The sequence below is a fragment of the Camelus dromedarius genome, chromosome 19 (assembly GCF_036321535.1).
Source record: "Camelus dromedarius isolate mCamDro1 chromosome 19, mCamDro1.pat, whole genome shotgun sequence".
Taxonomy (NCBI): domain Eukaryota; kingdom Metazoa; phylum Chordata; class Mammalia; order Artiodactyla; family Camelidae; genus Camelus; species Camelus dromedarius.
In genome coordinates, this window is record NC_087454.1 from 17394756 (window position 1) to 17408879 (window position 14124).

A 14124-nucleotide genomic window follows, 5' to 3' on the forward strand; every position below is an offset into this window, starting at 1 on the left:
ACTATATTTGGGGTGTCTTAATCGGGTCTCCTGGTTGTTGGAACTTGACCCAGCCTGAGCTAAGTGAGGAGGCCCCAATGGCAGGAGTTCCGATGGCTCAAAGAACCAGTAACTCAGGAGGTGTCAGAAACCCAGATATTACAACTCTCTCATCTCTGCTTTTCTCTGCACTTTGGCTCCATTCTGTTCTTTTCATCCGCTAGATCTCTTGGTTTCTCATACACAGTGTCTAAGAAGACAGCTTCCAACCCCTGACATCAAGTCAACTCAATTTCTATAACTGAATTCCAGTTTTTGAATAGAAAAATTTTGATTGGTTCAAACTGGCTCAATGCCCTCTGCACCAATCAATCTCTCTTTAAGGTCAGACACTTTTCTTCCGTTTTTAGTCTACAAAAGACAATCTGTATTAAGACACACTGGCATTCAAACTTTAAACCAAAGGTGAAGTTAAGACGACTAGGATATTTGAGACCAGAAGTCATTCTAGTGTTTCATCGTCCACATCGTTGCTATGAGCCACAAATGGTTAACTGAGCTCTTGAAATGGGCCAGTGGGAACTGAAATGTCCTGTATGTGTAAACTAGATTCCAACGACATAGTATGGGAAACAAGAAACAATGTTAAATATCTCCTAAGTATTTTTACATTGATTTTATGTTGAATGATAATACTTTGGATATACTGGATTAAATAAATTATATTACTAAAATTGATTTTATCTTTTCCCTTTATTTACGTGGCCAGTGCTGTTCTAGAGATTATTAATTCATTATGGATAGATCCCTTCAATATGAGGATATCTTTGATGTGCACTTTATGGGATGCTGGCCCTTAAGGAATCTAAAATATCAAGTTGCCATTTCCAACAGCAACAAATAAGATACAATATTTGGGAATAAATGTAGTAAGAAATGTGAAGATACATTTGGAGAAAGTTTAAAACATTCTCCACAGACACAAAATATTTGAACAAATAGAAAAATATACAATGTTTTTTGAATAGGAAAACTCATCATCCCCTAAAACTAATTAATAAATTTAACACAATCCCAGTAAAACTACCAATAGGGTTTTGAGGGTTTTCATGTGTAATGGAAGAATGAACAAGCAGGAGATGGGAAGCATCTTAAGTACATATGGAAAAACAAAACAAATAATCAAACAAAAAATAGAAAACCCAGAAAATTCTAAAAAAGTAATGAGAGGGAATTACCTCGATTAGCAATTAATGTCTTATAACATCTCAGCTTATTAAACATTCAATTCTTACTTTATTATCTACTATGGGCCATGTTATTCTCAGAATTGATAGCCCTGTGAACAATATTTAAAACAGTTCAATCTCACCCTTGGGACTGACCGAAAGACCAAAAGAACAAAATAGAAAACCCAGAATGAGTCCTATCCACAAAAATTAGCCTATGATAGAGGTGGAACTTCAAGCGCTGATGGGGTGGGGAGCAGAAGGGAGGCAGAAATGGAAGAGTTAATAAATGATTTGGGGGGGGAAATTATCCACGTATTAAACCTTACACCAAACTACAGAGGGCTCAATTATTTTAAATGTAAAATTAACAATGGAAAATTACTGGAAGAAAGATGAGAGAATTGTCTTTCTTCGCGTGTGTGCGCTGTGCTCTCAAAGGGAAGTTTTTCTATTCGTGATTATAAAGAAAACAAAGAATAAATTATACCAATTCAATAAGGAGGCGGGGAGGGATGAGTTCCCTGGTCATTACACTAATGCGGGAATTAACACACACCAGATTCGTCGTTGCTGCAATGGTTGAAGCGCTGAGCTGCAGGTCTGCAGAAGCCACTGTCTCGGGAACTTGTCTTGAGAAATTCTGTGCACACCAGAATAAAAACAGGACGCTGGATTTTCTCTATCTAGGAGAAACGCCATGAATATGAAAGAATCTACAGATAACAATGTTAATGGAAACTAAAGCCCTTTATTACAGACATCACCCTCATCCACACACACATTTCCAATACTTTACCAATGTATTCTTCGCGTAGAAACATTTGGGTTGAACAAAAATGCACTTAAAGTATCTTCAATTTTAGATTATCTATCTAAAATGAGGATCGGTGACCGGCCGGCCAGGACAAAATGGCCGACTAAAGTTGGTTTCGATGAGCTCAAATCCATCACCCATTTGTCGAAAGTTACACAATACGAGGGACTGAATGATCCCAGGTCCAGGCTTGCCCTGAGTGCAAAAGTCGTTGCTGCCGCTGTAATTACTTTTCAATGTTCCTTTGCTGCCACAGCAAACCACAATTCACAGAATGCAGGGCAAGGGCGCCTGCAGCCACTCCCCACCCAGGGCTGGATGCTATCAACGCCCCAGAGACAAGAACTTGAGTTTCGAAAACATGGAGAACGCCCGAAATATCAGACACATTTCTCTATCAAGCGAAAAGGGCTAACGCAACAGGAAGAAAACAGACTATGGAGGACCGCCACCAACCAATTAAACACAGAATGAAAATCATGGGGTGAAGGAGTGAACCAACCCGCGAGCAGGGCGGGACTTTTAAATGAGTTGTTAGCCCAATCGGATGTCCCTTAAGACTACGAAACTGGCTGGATTTATTTGTGGTTGTTTTTGCTGTTCACAAGAGCGGAGCGGGGCGGGGCTGGCGGGTATCCCAAGTACTCAAGCCGCCGGAAAACGTTTGCTAACAGCTGACCGGGAGGCGAGCCAGAGGACTGTAGGGGGTAGGGGCAACCCCCTGAATTGGGGTCAGGTTCTGCACAGTAACAGAACCCACTCTCTCCCTCCCCACCCCCCCCAGTCTCCCTCCATCCCCCCCCAATCTCCCTCCATCCCCCCCCAATCTCCCTCCATCCCCCCCCAATCTCCCTCCATCCCCCTTGCTCTTTTCTACTCGGCAGCCAACTGACAGAAGAATGACTCCTGCGCCACTCTACCCTATAAATATAAAGGCGAAACGAAAGAGCAGGTAAAGCAGGCATGTACAGCTCTTTTTTTGATATCAGTGGTGGCTCTGAAAAGAGCCGTTTTGGGTTTAAAGAAGCAGAAGCTCAACAATCTACTTCTTTTTGGGTGCAGCCTTCTTGGGTTTGGCAACCTTGGGCTTGGCGGCTTTGGGCTTCACTGCTTTAGCTGCGCTCTTGGCAGCCTTCTTAGGCTTGGGAGCCTTAGCCTTCTTTGGACTCTTAGCCACTTTCTTGGTTACAGCAGCCGCCGCTGGCTTCTTCGCCTTCTTCGGGGTCTTCTTAGCGCTTTTTTTCGGAGTGGCCGCGCCCGCGGCCTTCTTGGGCTTCTTAGCTGCCCCAGCAGTCTTCTTGGGTTTGGCCGCACCCGCTTTCTTAGCTTTGGGCTTGGCTTCCCCAGTGGCCGCCTTCTTGTTGAGCTTAAAAGAGCCGGAGGCACCGGTGCCCTTAGTCTGCACCAAGGTTCCCTTGCTTACCAGGCTTTTAAGACCCAACTTGATGCGGCTGTTGTTCTTCTCCACATCGTAGCCAGCGGCCGCCAGCGCCTTCTTGAGCGCAGCCAGGGATACGCCACTGCGCTCTTTGGAAGCGGCAACAGCCTTGGTGATGAGCTCCGACACCGGGGGCCCGGAGGCCTTACGGCGCGCCCCAGCCGGTTTCTTGGCAGCTTTTTTCTTGACTGGGGTCTTCTCCGCCGGGGGCGCGGCGGCAGGAGCGGCAGGAGCAGTCTCCGACATGCTGAAGATCTAGGACTCGGGTACAAGTGGCAAAAACGCCGATGGAGCTGTGCTTGGGCCAGGCCGCCGTATATATAGAGCGCAGGCGCGCGCTGATTGGTGCTCCAGTCGCCCGGCTGCCTGGCAGACTCTGAGCCGCCGCGGTGCGCCCAAGTTGTGTTTGTTCCACTTCACAAAAGGGGGAAAATATTAAAATGCTCCGCACCAAATCACCCGGATTTGGTCGGGAAGGGATCCGAGAAGCCTCAGGCTTCGTGTTCTCCATTTATTTTTTCTGCAACCACAAAGACTACGCATCCAGGCGTCCCCAATTCCCCCAACTCCTAGGGAAGTCCTGGGCAGTCAGAGACCACTTTCTGTTTTTCTTCTAAATTACCTGTTCGCTCCTTCGCCCCTGAAACTTCTTTTTCTCAGGGGTGGTTGGGTACATGCTTCCCTTCTTTTAGGACCAAAACCGAAATGGTTTCCACCTAGATTTTCACTATAATTATGTTTCTTCGCAAGGGAAGTAACACAGGTCCTCTGTGAATTCTGTGTACAGACCCACAGGAACTGTGGACTGGGACAAGGATTCTGGGGCCAGTCCAAAGCAGTTAGGGCGGGATGGAGGGGGTTCGTAAGCCTTGGGGGGTCCTGGATGGTGGGGGGTTAGAGACTTAAATCTTTGATTTGAAGACATTGAAACTCTTTATCAAATCCCTCTTTTACAGACGGGGGCGGGGCACCTTTTCACTTCTCCAAAGGCGAGAAATTGGGCTGTTTTTTAAAAACTCTCAGGTTCCCCTCTGGGTTATGCAAGGCAGGGGGTCTGACCCTCAAGAATAGGAATAATAAGGGAAGAAGGGAGGCCCCCTGAGCCTGCAAATAACCTCCAATAGTTCTGGCAGGGAGGGACATTGAGATGATCTGTTTTCAAAGAAAACAAGCATTTATATATTTATTTTTCTATGCTGCATTAAAGAGATGAATTTCAGCACATGAAAATTGTAGGTTACTTCCAGTAACAATATCTAACACGTCATGGTATAGAAGGACACTCTAACTGGGAACTCAAAGCTGTAGATGGAAATAAAGTAACTGAATTTAACAAGATACACTTTGACTTTTAAGATGAACTAGAAATTTGAAATAGAAACAATTAGATGGCAAAATTTTAAACAGAAATAGAGGAAAAGTACTAGAACAAATCAATCATTATGCCACTTTTCGCTGATAAACTCACCTCTTCTCAACCCTTCTAAAGTTGGCCGTTTGTATTCTATTCTTTACTACTACATCTAGATGAAAATATGTACAGAAGATGTCAGTCTGAGATGTGATAGTCAAAAGGGGTTATACAAATTGAGCTTAGTGATGAATGAAAAATGAGGCATCTTCTTTTAGACTGAGGATAACGCCATGGTTTCACTGAATGACAGTCATTCAACATGTGGAAACTGTGTCTACTGGTCATGTCCTCTGGGAATTTAACAGCCTAATGAGATTAGTGATGGATGAATTAACAACCGTAGAAAATCACTTTAGACCTGCCATCCGTCAGTGTGACTCTGGCATAGGAATTATAAGAAATCACTGAAAGTGTACAAACAACTAAAGTATCTTCATCATACTAATATATTTTGGTAAAAAAGATAAAATAAGTACCGGCCACTCAGTTCTGATTCTATGTGCAGTGAGCCCGGCTCTTCATCTGAAACTATGCTAAGTGTGCATAACCACCAGGAAAATAGTTGTTTAGAGTCTTGATTACCAGGCCACTGAACCTCCCATCACTATAAATTGGTGTCCCTCTTTGCAAATCAGCAGTGTGTAAATTTGATTTACTGTGATTCAGTTTTCTGATATGATCTCTCAGTTTAAGTCAATCAAATTACATCTCTCTATATGCAAATCTGAAGTCCAGATCTCTCGTGATTAGGACACCAGGCATTCAAAGTCTTGCTCCCAACTTCCTGGACACATGGTGGAGGCCAGAGGGCAGAAAAACAAGTAGCCCTTCTCCAGATCCCTATAACTCGTGTTGAGAAAAGTTAAAAACAAAGCAAAGTTATTTCTTCAGATCTTTTCAAGGTGTACTAGAAAATTCTGTAAGTCCACTTGTGGGTCATCGGATATGCTAAGGCCATGCTTTACAATAAAATAGAACATGAGTCACACCTGTAATGTTGTTTTCTAGTAGTCACAATGAAAAAAGTAAAAAGACACCGATGAATTTAATTTTAATAATATGTTTTATTTGACTCAGTAAATCCACACTACTATTACTTCAACATGTAATCAGTATTTTAAAAACTAAGATGGTTTCTGTTCTTTTTTTCATATGGTAAATCTTCAAAATCTGGTGCATATTTTACACTTGTACAATTTCACACTAGCCACATTACAAGTGTTCAGTGACCCCCACGTGGTTAATAGCTGACATACTGGACAAAAATATTTAGCAAAAGTAACTTCGACTTAATATTTACTTTTTGATTAGGCTCAGAGTATGTAAAATCAGATGTTCACTTGTAGAAGACTGATACATTAATAAGGGTTTTGTTCAGTAGAGATGGAAATGAATTCTTTTCCGGAGCAAAGATAACCCCTAAAAGTTCTGATTGTATCGCCTAATAGGACAGTAACCAACTTTGTATCTGATTTTTTCAGCCTTCCAGCATTCTTTCCTGCCCTGACTGAATACGTATTTCATTCCGCCGTATCCTACTTTGACCTAATTTTGTCATCCTCCTTGCTTGCTCATTAATACTTAAGTCATTCTCTGACCCGTGTGCAAATTCCCCATACTCAGTACTTGTATGAGAGTCACGTTTTGAAAATTATACTTTGACACTTGGTTAGTCAGTTTGTCCTACAGGCTCTGAATCAGAATCTTTAGAAACCATTCTAAAACATTGGAGGATATGCAATTTTTTGACCATTGGCTTTCAAATGACCTTAGAGCCTATGGATGTCCTGTGGAATCTCAGCCTTTCAAATAAGATTGAACAAACCTGTAAACAACAAAAAAACCTATGAAAATGAGCTCCAAGGGAAAATTCAGATTAAGGATGTGGTCTTTCACTCAAAATTGGTGGGCCCAAGATAGCCAGCAATAAATTGAGGGCAGGATTACATATTGCAATGCAATAAATGGTGTGCTCCTATATTTACACACAGTCTGAATATTATGGATTGGCTAACTGGTTCATGTCTTTCAGGTTTGGAAATTTGGTGGACTAAGTTAAAGAAGCAGAGTACTGTATTAAGTCCAAATGGAGCTGGAGAGAGAAAGAGACTTAAATAGCCAGCGAGAAGAGTGGTTGGAACAAGTGTATGGATCAGGGGCTGACAACTGATTTTTCTTTCACTTCCTCCTTCTATCATGCCAGAAGAGGGTTCTGTCTGCTTGTTATAGGCCCCAAGTGGAAGTGACTAAAACTTGCTTTTTCCTGACTCACCAAGGGATGAGGCTAATATTAGCAGCCAATCCATGAGCTTGCCTGCTCAAGGAGCGTAAAGTGTAGTGCTTCAGTGCACCCAGGACCGACGATATAGGACAGCCTGAAAAAAATACACAGGAAAGAACTGTAGCCTGCATAAGATTGTAGGCCCTCCAGTCTTGTTTCTTTGTTCAGCCTCACAAACCATTCTTACAAATAATCCAGAGCAACTTTTGTCTTTTTTTCAATCTCTACAGGCAAATGGTCGACAATGAAACAACAGACCTGAACCAACATGTTTCCCCCAGGAGCCTGTGGGCACCTCAAGGGCTGAGACCAAAGTTTCTGTTTCTTATCCCCTGACCCACCCTCAAAATACACTAGGGAAACCAACAGAGAACATAATAATAAAGCATATGGTAGGACTCAATAAATACATAGAGAGTATCACCAAAGGAACAATACAGTGCAAAACATATCTACCTAATATTTTGAAATTGCTATTAGAACCACGTAACTGAGACAAGAGGGCATTAATAGCAACTTTATTCTTCAGGCTTGTTTTCAAATGACTTTAAATGGTTTCAAAAGTCAAACGTACCCTCAAAAGAAAAGGATTTGTCAATAGCGAGAAGATACGCATCTTTACATCTTTTCAGTTTAGGCCTCTAATGAAGGCAATTATAAAGCACCAGATGCAAACATATATTAGGCGATAGCCTTAACCAAAATAAAGACATGCCCTTACACAATGACTACTTTGGAGGAAACGGGCATATAAATTTTGATAGATTTGTTAGGACATATTATTGCGTTTTATTTCTCGCTCATTACTATGCCACACACGCGCTTTTCACAAACTTACTGAACACTTGTTAAGCAAAGGATGCTAGGAGAGATAAGAAAAACAAAGACCAGCCAAACAAAGTGTCTCCTCTTAAGGAATTAGACATGGTGGGACAGCTACAGACAGTGTAATTGTCACACAGTGTGATAAATCTGATAGGAAAAACAGACCACTGAGAGAACAAAAAGATCAAAACCCCAAAATGTTAATATGCTGATTAAACCTTTGCTTTCAAGGCCTTACCAATCCGGTTGGGAAATTAAGACATCAGAGAAGAGCCTAGAACTGTGGTTCTCAAAACTTTAGATTTCAGGATCCCTTCACATTCCTGAAAATGAGTAGCCCCCACCCCAAAAGTTTTGTTAAGGTAAGTTACATATATATATAGATATTTACTACTTTAGAAATTAAAACTGAGTATTAAATTTAATAATTTATGTTTATATGATGTTTATTAAATATAAAATTAATTATATTTATTTATAATTAACAAATAGCATATAATATATTCATTTACATTACATACTATAGATTTGCATACAAAATGTATACTATATAATGTTATGTATACTATAGTTATGTATAAAACATAATAGTATAAAATATATTACTACTATATATTTATATATAAATCTCTCTATAGTATATATAGTATTATATATATACTTTATTTACTACATATACTATAGATTTGTATATGAAATCTATGAAAATGTAATGCTATATATAATATTATGTGTTATAAATTTATTGAACACTATGTGCTAACAAGGATAAAGTCATTTAAAGGGTTTGTGGCTTGACAACGTGCTTAAGATCAATCCAGAGACTTCATTGTAACACACATGCCCCAGACAAAACCCCAAGAAGTAGATTGCACTGAAGTGTAGGTTGTATAAAAATCCAATTATCAATTTAATAAATGGGATTTGTTTTGGTCTCAACCCTTTCCTGCCCAAAGGCATTTACAATATAGGATGTGGTTAGCACCAATAGGCACTAGATGGCGTTCCAAATTAAAACCACGCTTGGCGGACAGCTGATGCTCCTGGCTTCCTGGCTAAGTCATCAATCATTAACTTTGGGTTGACATATTACTCAGAGATTTCAAAATTCATTCGTATACAGTGTTTTAATGGGCAGAAATGATTATTACTTACAATTGATGGTGACAATATTGAGAAGTTATGAGACTGGAGTAAGGCCCCAAAGCAGTCAGGTACGAGGCTGGCTACCACAACTTTTGGAGTCAATAATCTATAAAAAGAAAGAAATTGTCAAATGGACAAGAAACCCGTGGTTGATTTATTCATTTCTCCCAAACAATTATTAAGCAAGAGAACCACAAATAACTACTCTCGTAGTGCTTAGAATAAAGGGGAAAAGACATAGGAAAAGGATGGACAGAAATGTTTTACGTCCACCAGTACAGTGTAGAGACCAAAGGAGGAAATGGCCAATTTAACCAAATCATAGGAGTAGAAACAGTCGCTTGGAGAAGACATTTCCATTGTGTATTAAATGTGCATAACAAATTCGGCATAAGAACTCCAGGGATGTAGAGAGACTGCATATATTTTATCTTTTTAAATTATTATCATTTTAATAGTGAGATAACCACAATATAGGCAATCTGTGAGAAGATACTGACCTGTAACCTGGTAGGGAGCAACATCCTCTGATTAAAAAATGTCATTGATAATAAGATTATTATATTAGGATATGTAATAATAATAAACATGGTTTAGTCTTGATTACATGCCAGGCACTGTCCTGAGGGCATCATTTATCAATTTTTGATTTTTTTATTTAATTCTAAATAATACTTTATGAAATAGATGTTATCACCTCTTTACAATTGAGAAAATTGAAAAGAGCATTTAAGTGGCTTTGCAGTAGAACTTTGCCTTGCAGACTGATTCATGTGCCTTTAAAGCACACATATATACTCATCAGAAATGAGATAAAATAGGGCAGTTTATAAAAACTCAGGTTATACTAAAGTGAGCAAGGGTAGACTCTGTTGTTTTTCTCGTCAGTAATGAAAAGTATATAGATGGGCAGTTTCCACTGGAAGATATTAAATATTGAGGACATTTTCTCCCTTAAAGTTTCTAAGATTTCTGAAAGAGCTGAATGGTAACAATTGACAAAAGTAGTCATTGCTTTGGCCTCAAACTCTTCCCAAATCAAATAGACGTTTACACCATGGTATATCATACAGATGACATTGTAAACCAAAGGGTATTACATACAGTTTATTCTTAATCTGCCAGTTCTGTAATTATTACTTCCTATGGGTGTCTATATCTGTCAACAATTTTAAGAGGTCATTCATATAGAGTATGATTTGGTGAGCAGTAATTATTATCCCCATTTGACAGATGAGCAGTTTGAGGTTTGGAGAAGCTGGAGTAAGGTTATGTACAGTTAAACACCAGGAATAAGCAACCAGGTCTTCGGACTCACAGGTAGATAGATAAGATTTGCACTAAGAAATGGAATTGTCAAGAGAACCAGAAGCTGTGAAACTTCACGTCTTTACCTACAACTCTTATTGGTCATAGGAGATCTCAGGCCTCAGCCTGCCTAAAATGCCAGAAGCATTTATCAACCTGACTTTAAACTTCACAAGTTTTTCTCTAGTTTTTTCACAGACCCTTCTAAGCATCTTTGTTCTAGGCACAAGGATATTAGAGTTCCAAAGCGGGAGGTGAACATAATACCCATCAGAAGAAAGGTGACCACTGCATCTACAAAAACACGGACAACTTTGCAACAAGTTGTTATCATGTATGTGATCTCTATGGAAACCCACACCCTTTCTTCAGTTCTTACTATAAAACCCCCTTCTTCTTTTCCCCGCAGGCTCACTGTCTCGGAGATATCAGCTCACTGTAATTTTCTTTGCCTGGCAAAGAAATAAAGCTGTCTTTTCTACTTCATCCAAAACTCTGCCCTCAAGTCTCAATTCAGTAAGTGGGGTACAGAGGCCGAGTTTCAGCAACCAGTTTAGCATGGTTCCTAGCAAGTAGAGTTTACTCTTACCACCATTACATCTCATGATTTTTTTAACTTAAAGAAACCAACTTGCAGTTAAGTATGCTAAATGAACACGTCGGTTTTGCTCCTTCTCTAAACCCCATCCAGTGACAGTAAAGAGTTTCACAAAGAAGGCAGAAACCCTCAAAGATGAAGAGAATGTGAGAAGGAACAACAACCCAATAGAGGTGTAAACAGAATTTTAGAAACTGGACAGCAGATGGGTGAATGCTAAACATCTCATCAGACTAGAGAAAGCTGTATCCACCACCTTTAGGGGAAAAAACCCATAAGAAACAAATAAATTCCCTGCCAGACAACCCTAGACAGATTTAGGTCTTTGAGACATCAAGTACCTCTGAGGTCAAGGTTAGGAGCAGGATTGAAAACAGGCAGATTTGGCGGGGTGGGTACAGTTCAGTGGTAGAGCATATGCTTAGCGTGTATGAGGTCTTGAGCTCAATCCCCAGTATCTCCATTAAAAAAATAAATAAATAAAATAAGAAAGTTAAAAAATTATTAAAAAAAAAAAAAAAGAAAACAGGCAGATTTGTTAGAAATCTGTGAAAGAAGAATTTTGATGCCCAGATTATCTCCGTACATTAACAGCCAGGTGGTTGCTCGAGCCCAGCCCAGCTGAAGGACAGACTTTTCCTTTGGTGACATTGAATCAGAGGGACCCTGGACTCAGAGGCCTCTGGCATTGCTGAAGATGAAAGTGCAGTACAAAACAGAAAATAGGGCTTTAAAGAAAATCTGTGTACATAAAATGAAATCCTCCCAGCCCCTTTCCCTGTTTGTCTCCCAAAACGGAGTGATCAGCAATGAACTATCCAGTTGCTTCTGTTATAACATGGTATAAACATTCCTGAAAAAACCCATATTCCTTAAAAAAAAAAAAAAAGCCCCAGAATTGACAGGGTTGATGGAAAAACAGGATTGGACAGACAACGCAAAGCAGATAAGCACAAGAGAGAAGTAACTGCTTTCCTCAGAGATACCCAGAGTAGGTTTTTATGTAACTTACAACATTGCATTGATGTTCAGTTGAGTGAATTAATAAATAATCATGAGATGGATACTGAGATCATTTCTAAGTGAGAACATTGAAACATCTTCTAAGCCTAACTTTCAGTTCATATGCTTTTGCTTCTTATTTTTATATGTTTTAGAGAGACTGTATATTTGGGTCTATAAATGAGCATATTTACTTTGGCTATTTTGAGTAGACCTAAACAAATAACCTAGCATTGATATCATCAGAATCCCAGGAGACGAGAAAGAACTAGCTGAAAGAGTATTTGAAGAAATAATGTCTCAGATTTTCAAAATGTAGTCAAGGAAATAAAGTGAATAAACCTCAAATAAAATATAACCAAAGAAACTCATGCCAAACACTTCATAATTAAAATTCTAGAAAGACAATTTTGTTTGTCTAAAGACAAACAAACAAACAAAAATCTTGAAAGCAGCCAGAAAGAAACTATCACTGTCCACTATTCACTATCACCTGAGTGGAAATATCAACTCAGGTGACAGTGAATTCCTCATCTGAATAAATGGAGACCAGAAGGAATTGACACCCATTTTTTAGGTGTGAAAGAAAATAACTGTCAACCCAAAATTCTGTATCTTTTAGGTATTTTAGGTATCCTTTAGATACTGAAGGTATCCTTTATCATATCTTTTAATATCTGGTAAACCTGTTTCCCTGAGTTCTAGAAGGCACTCTAGCAAATTAATTGAACTCAGGGAGTCAAACCTCCCATCTATAGCCAATCTGTCAGAAGCATAAGTGATAAACTGGGCTTGTGACTGACATCTAAAATGGGAGTGGGGAGGAGGCCAGTCTTGCGGGACTGAGCGCTTAACCTGTCTCCAGGCAGATAGTGTCATAATTGAGTTAAATGCTAGGACACTCAGCTGTGTCAGAGATTTGCTTGTTGTTGTGGGGGAAAATCTCCACACTTTTGGTTACTGAAAGTGTCAGAAGTAAAGTGTTTTGTATGAGTTGTAAGGGAGACTCGCAGAAATTAAAAAAAATTTATATACAGTATGGAAGAACTGAGTTTTTCCTTGCATAGGAAGGAAAAAGCTGAGTTTTTCCTTTACACACACGGAACAGAATGAAGTTGGACCTCTATCTCACACTATACCTAAAAATCGACTCAAAATGGAGAAAAGACATAAACGTAAGAACTAAAATTATAAACTGTTAGAAGAAAATATAGGTGTAAATCGTTGCAACCTTGGATTTGTCAGTGGTCTCTTCGATGTGACACCAAAAAGCAACAAAGCAACATTTTCCCCATCCTGTTTCATAACCCCATACAGTTAAAGGGCCTTACTTTCCAAGTTAGACTTTTTTCTTAGGTGGCCAAAATTTGCTAACGTGCTTAAAAGGGTATTAGTTATTCGATTTATTAGGCATTTAAAGGTATTAGGAAAATCAGATTTTAATAACGTTTGAAATGGATAAGGCAATAGTTCTGAAACTTTATACTGTGTGTTGGGGTGGTGGGGGGGAGGTGCTTGAAATCCCAGTGCCCTGGTGGCACCCCACAGCAGTTAAATCTGAGTGTCTGGGGGCTATAGCCCAGGGCATCAATAGGTTTTCTGATTCTCCAAGTGATTCCAATGTGCAGTAAAGTTTGTGAAATGCAATTTAATTATGTAAACTGTGAAAGATGTTTCCGTAGGTAGGACCTAATCTGTTAATCTTATGATGTAACTAATTCTGGTCAAAGAATATAACTTTTTATGCAAAAATATTTCTAGATTAAACAAGATTGGCGAATTGAACTTAAAGTCTTTGAAAAGGCATACCTAAATTTTCAAGTTACTCAATATTGAAATCTTAAATATTTCGATCAGAAAATCATTCAGTATGCTTACTTCAATCAGCAACATCCTCTGGATTTAAAAACCAGAGACAGCTGGGTAACCGAGTGTTTCACAAGCAGGTACTCTGGGCTGCAGGAAAGAGAGTTCAAGTGCAGGAAACCCATTTCTTTTCACCAGTGGCCCCGGAAAAGGATCTCACTGGCCAGGAAGTTTGATCTGGGATCCCCGCAGCCTCGGCAATGGCTCCAGGGTGACTTCTT

General features: G+C 39.6%; 2 protein-coding genes and 1 long non-coding RNA gene across 4 annotated transcripts in view; 1 reads left to right on the forward strand and 2 right to left on the reverse strand.

Moving 5' to 3' along the window:
* The window catches only part of LOC116147792 (uncharacterized), a 49491-nt gene that overhangs the window by 20895 nt on the left and 14472 nt on the right, over positions 1-14124 (forward strand). The gene's annotated exons all lie outside the window — the stretch shown is intronic.
* Positions 2979-3751, reverse strand: H1-2 (H1.2 linker histone, cluster member). Its single transcript, XM_010980158.3, has one exon. It carries the CDS (start codon positions 3707-3709, stop codon positions 3068-3070), a length of 642 nt encoding a protein of 213 aa, XP_010978460.2. The 5' UTR covers positions 3710-3751; the 3' UTR covers positions 2979-3067.
* Positions 6579-14055, reverse strand: LOC135318566 (uncharacterized). Of its 2 annotated transcripts, XR_010376725.1 has the most exons (5): positions 13916-14055; positions 9139-9235; positions 8222-8306; positions 7150-7252; positions 6579-6702 (listed from the first exon to the last, which is right to left on the reverse strand). It is a non-coding gene; the product is annotated as an uncharacterized LOC135318566 (long non-coding RNA). The 2 variants fall into 2 exon arrangements; XR_010376724.1 differs by lacking the exon at positions 8222-8306.

What these genes read in the sequence shown, in the direction of transcription:
- H1-2 (XM_010980158.3), bottom strand. Translation starts at nt 3,709, where the DNA reads ATGTCGGAGACTGCTCCTGCCGCTCCTGCCGCCGCGCCCCCGGCGGAG.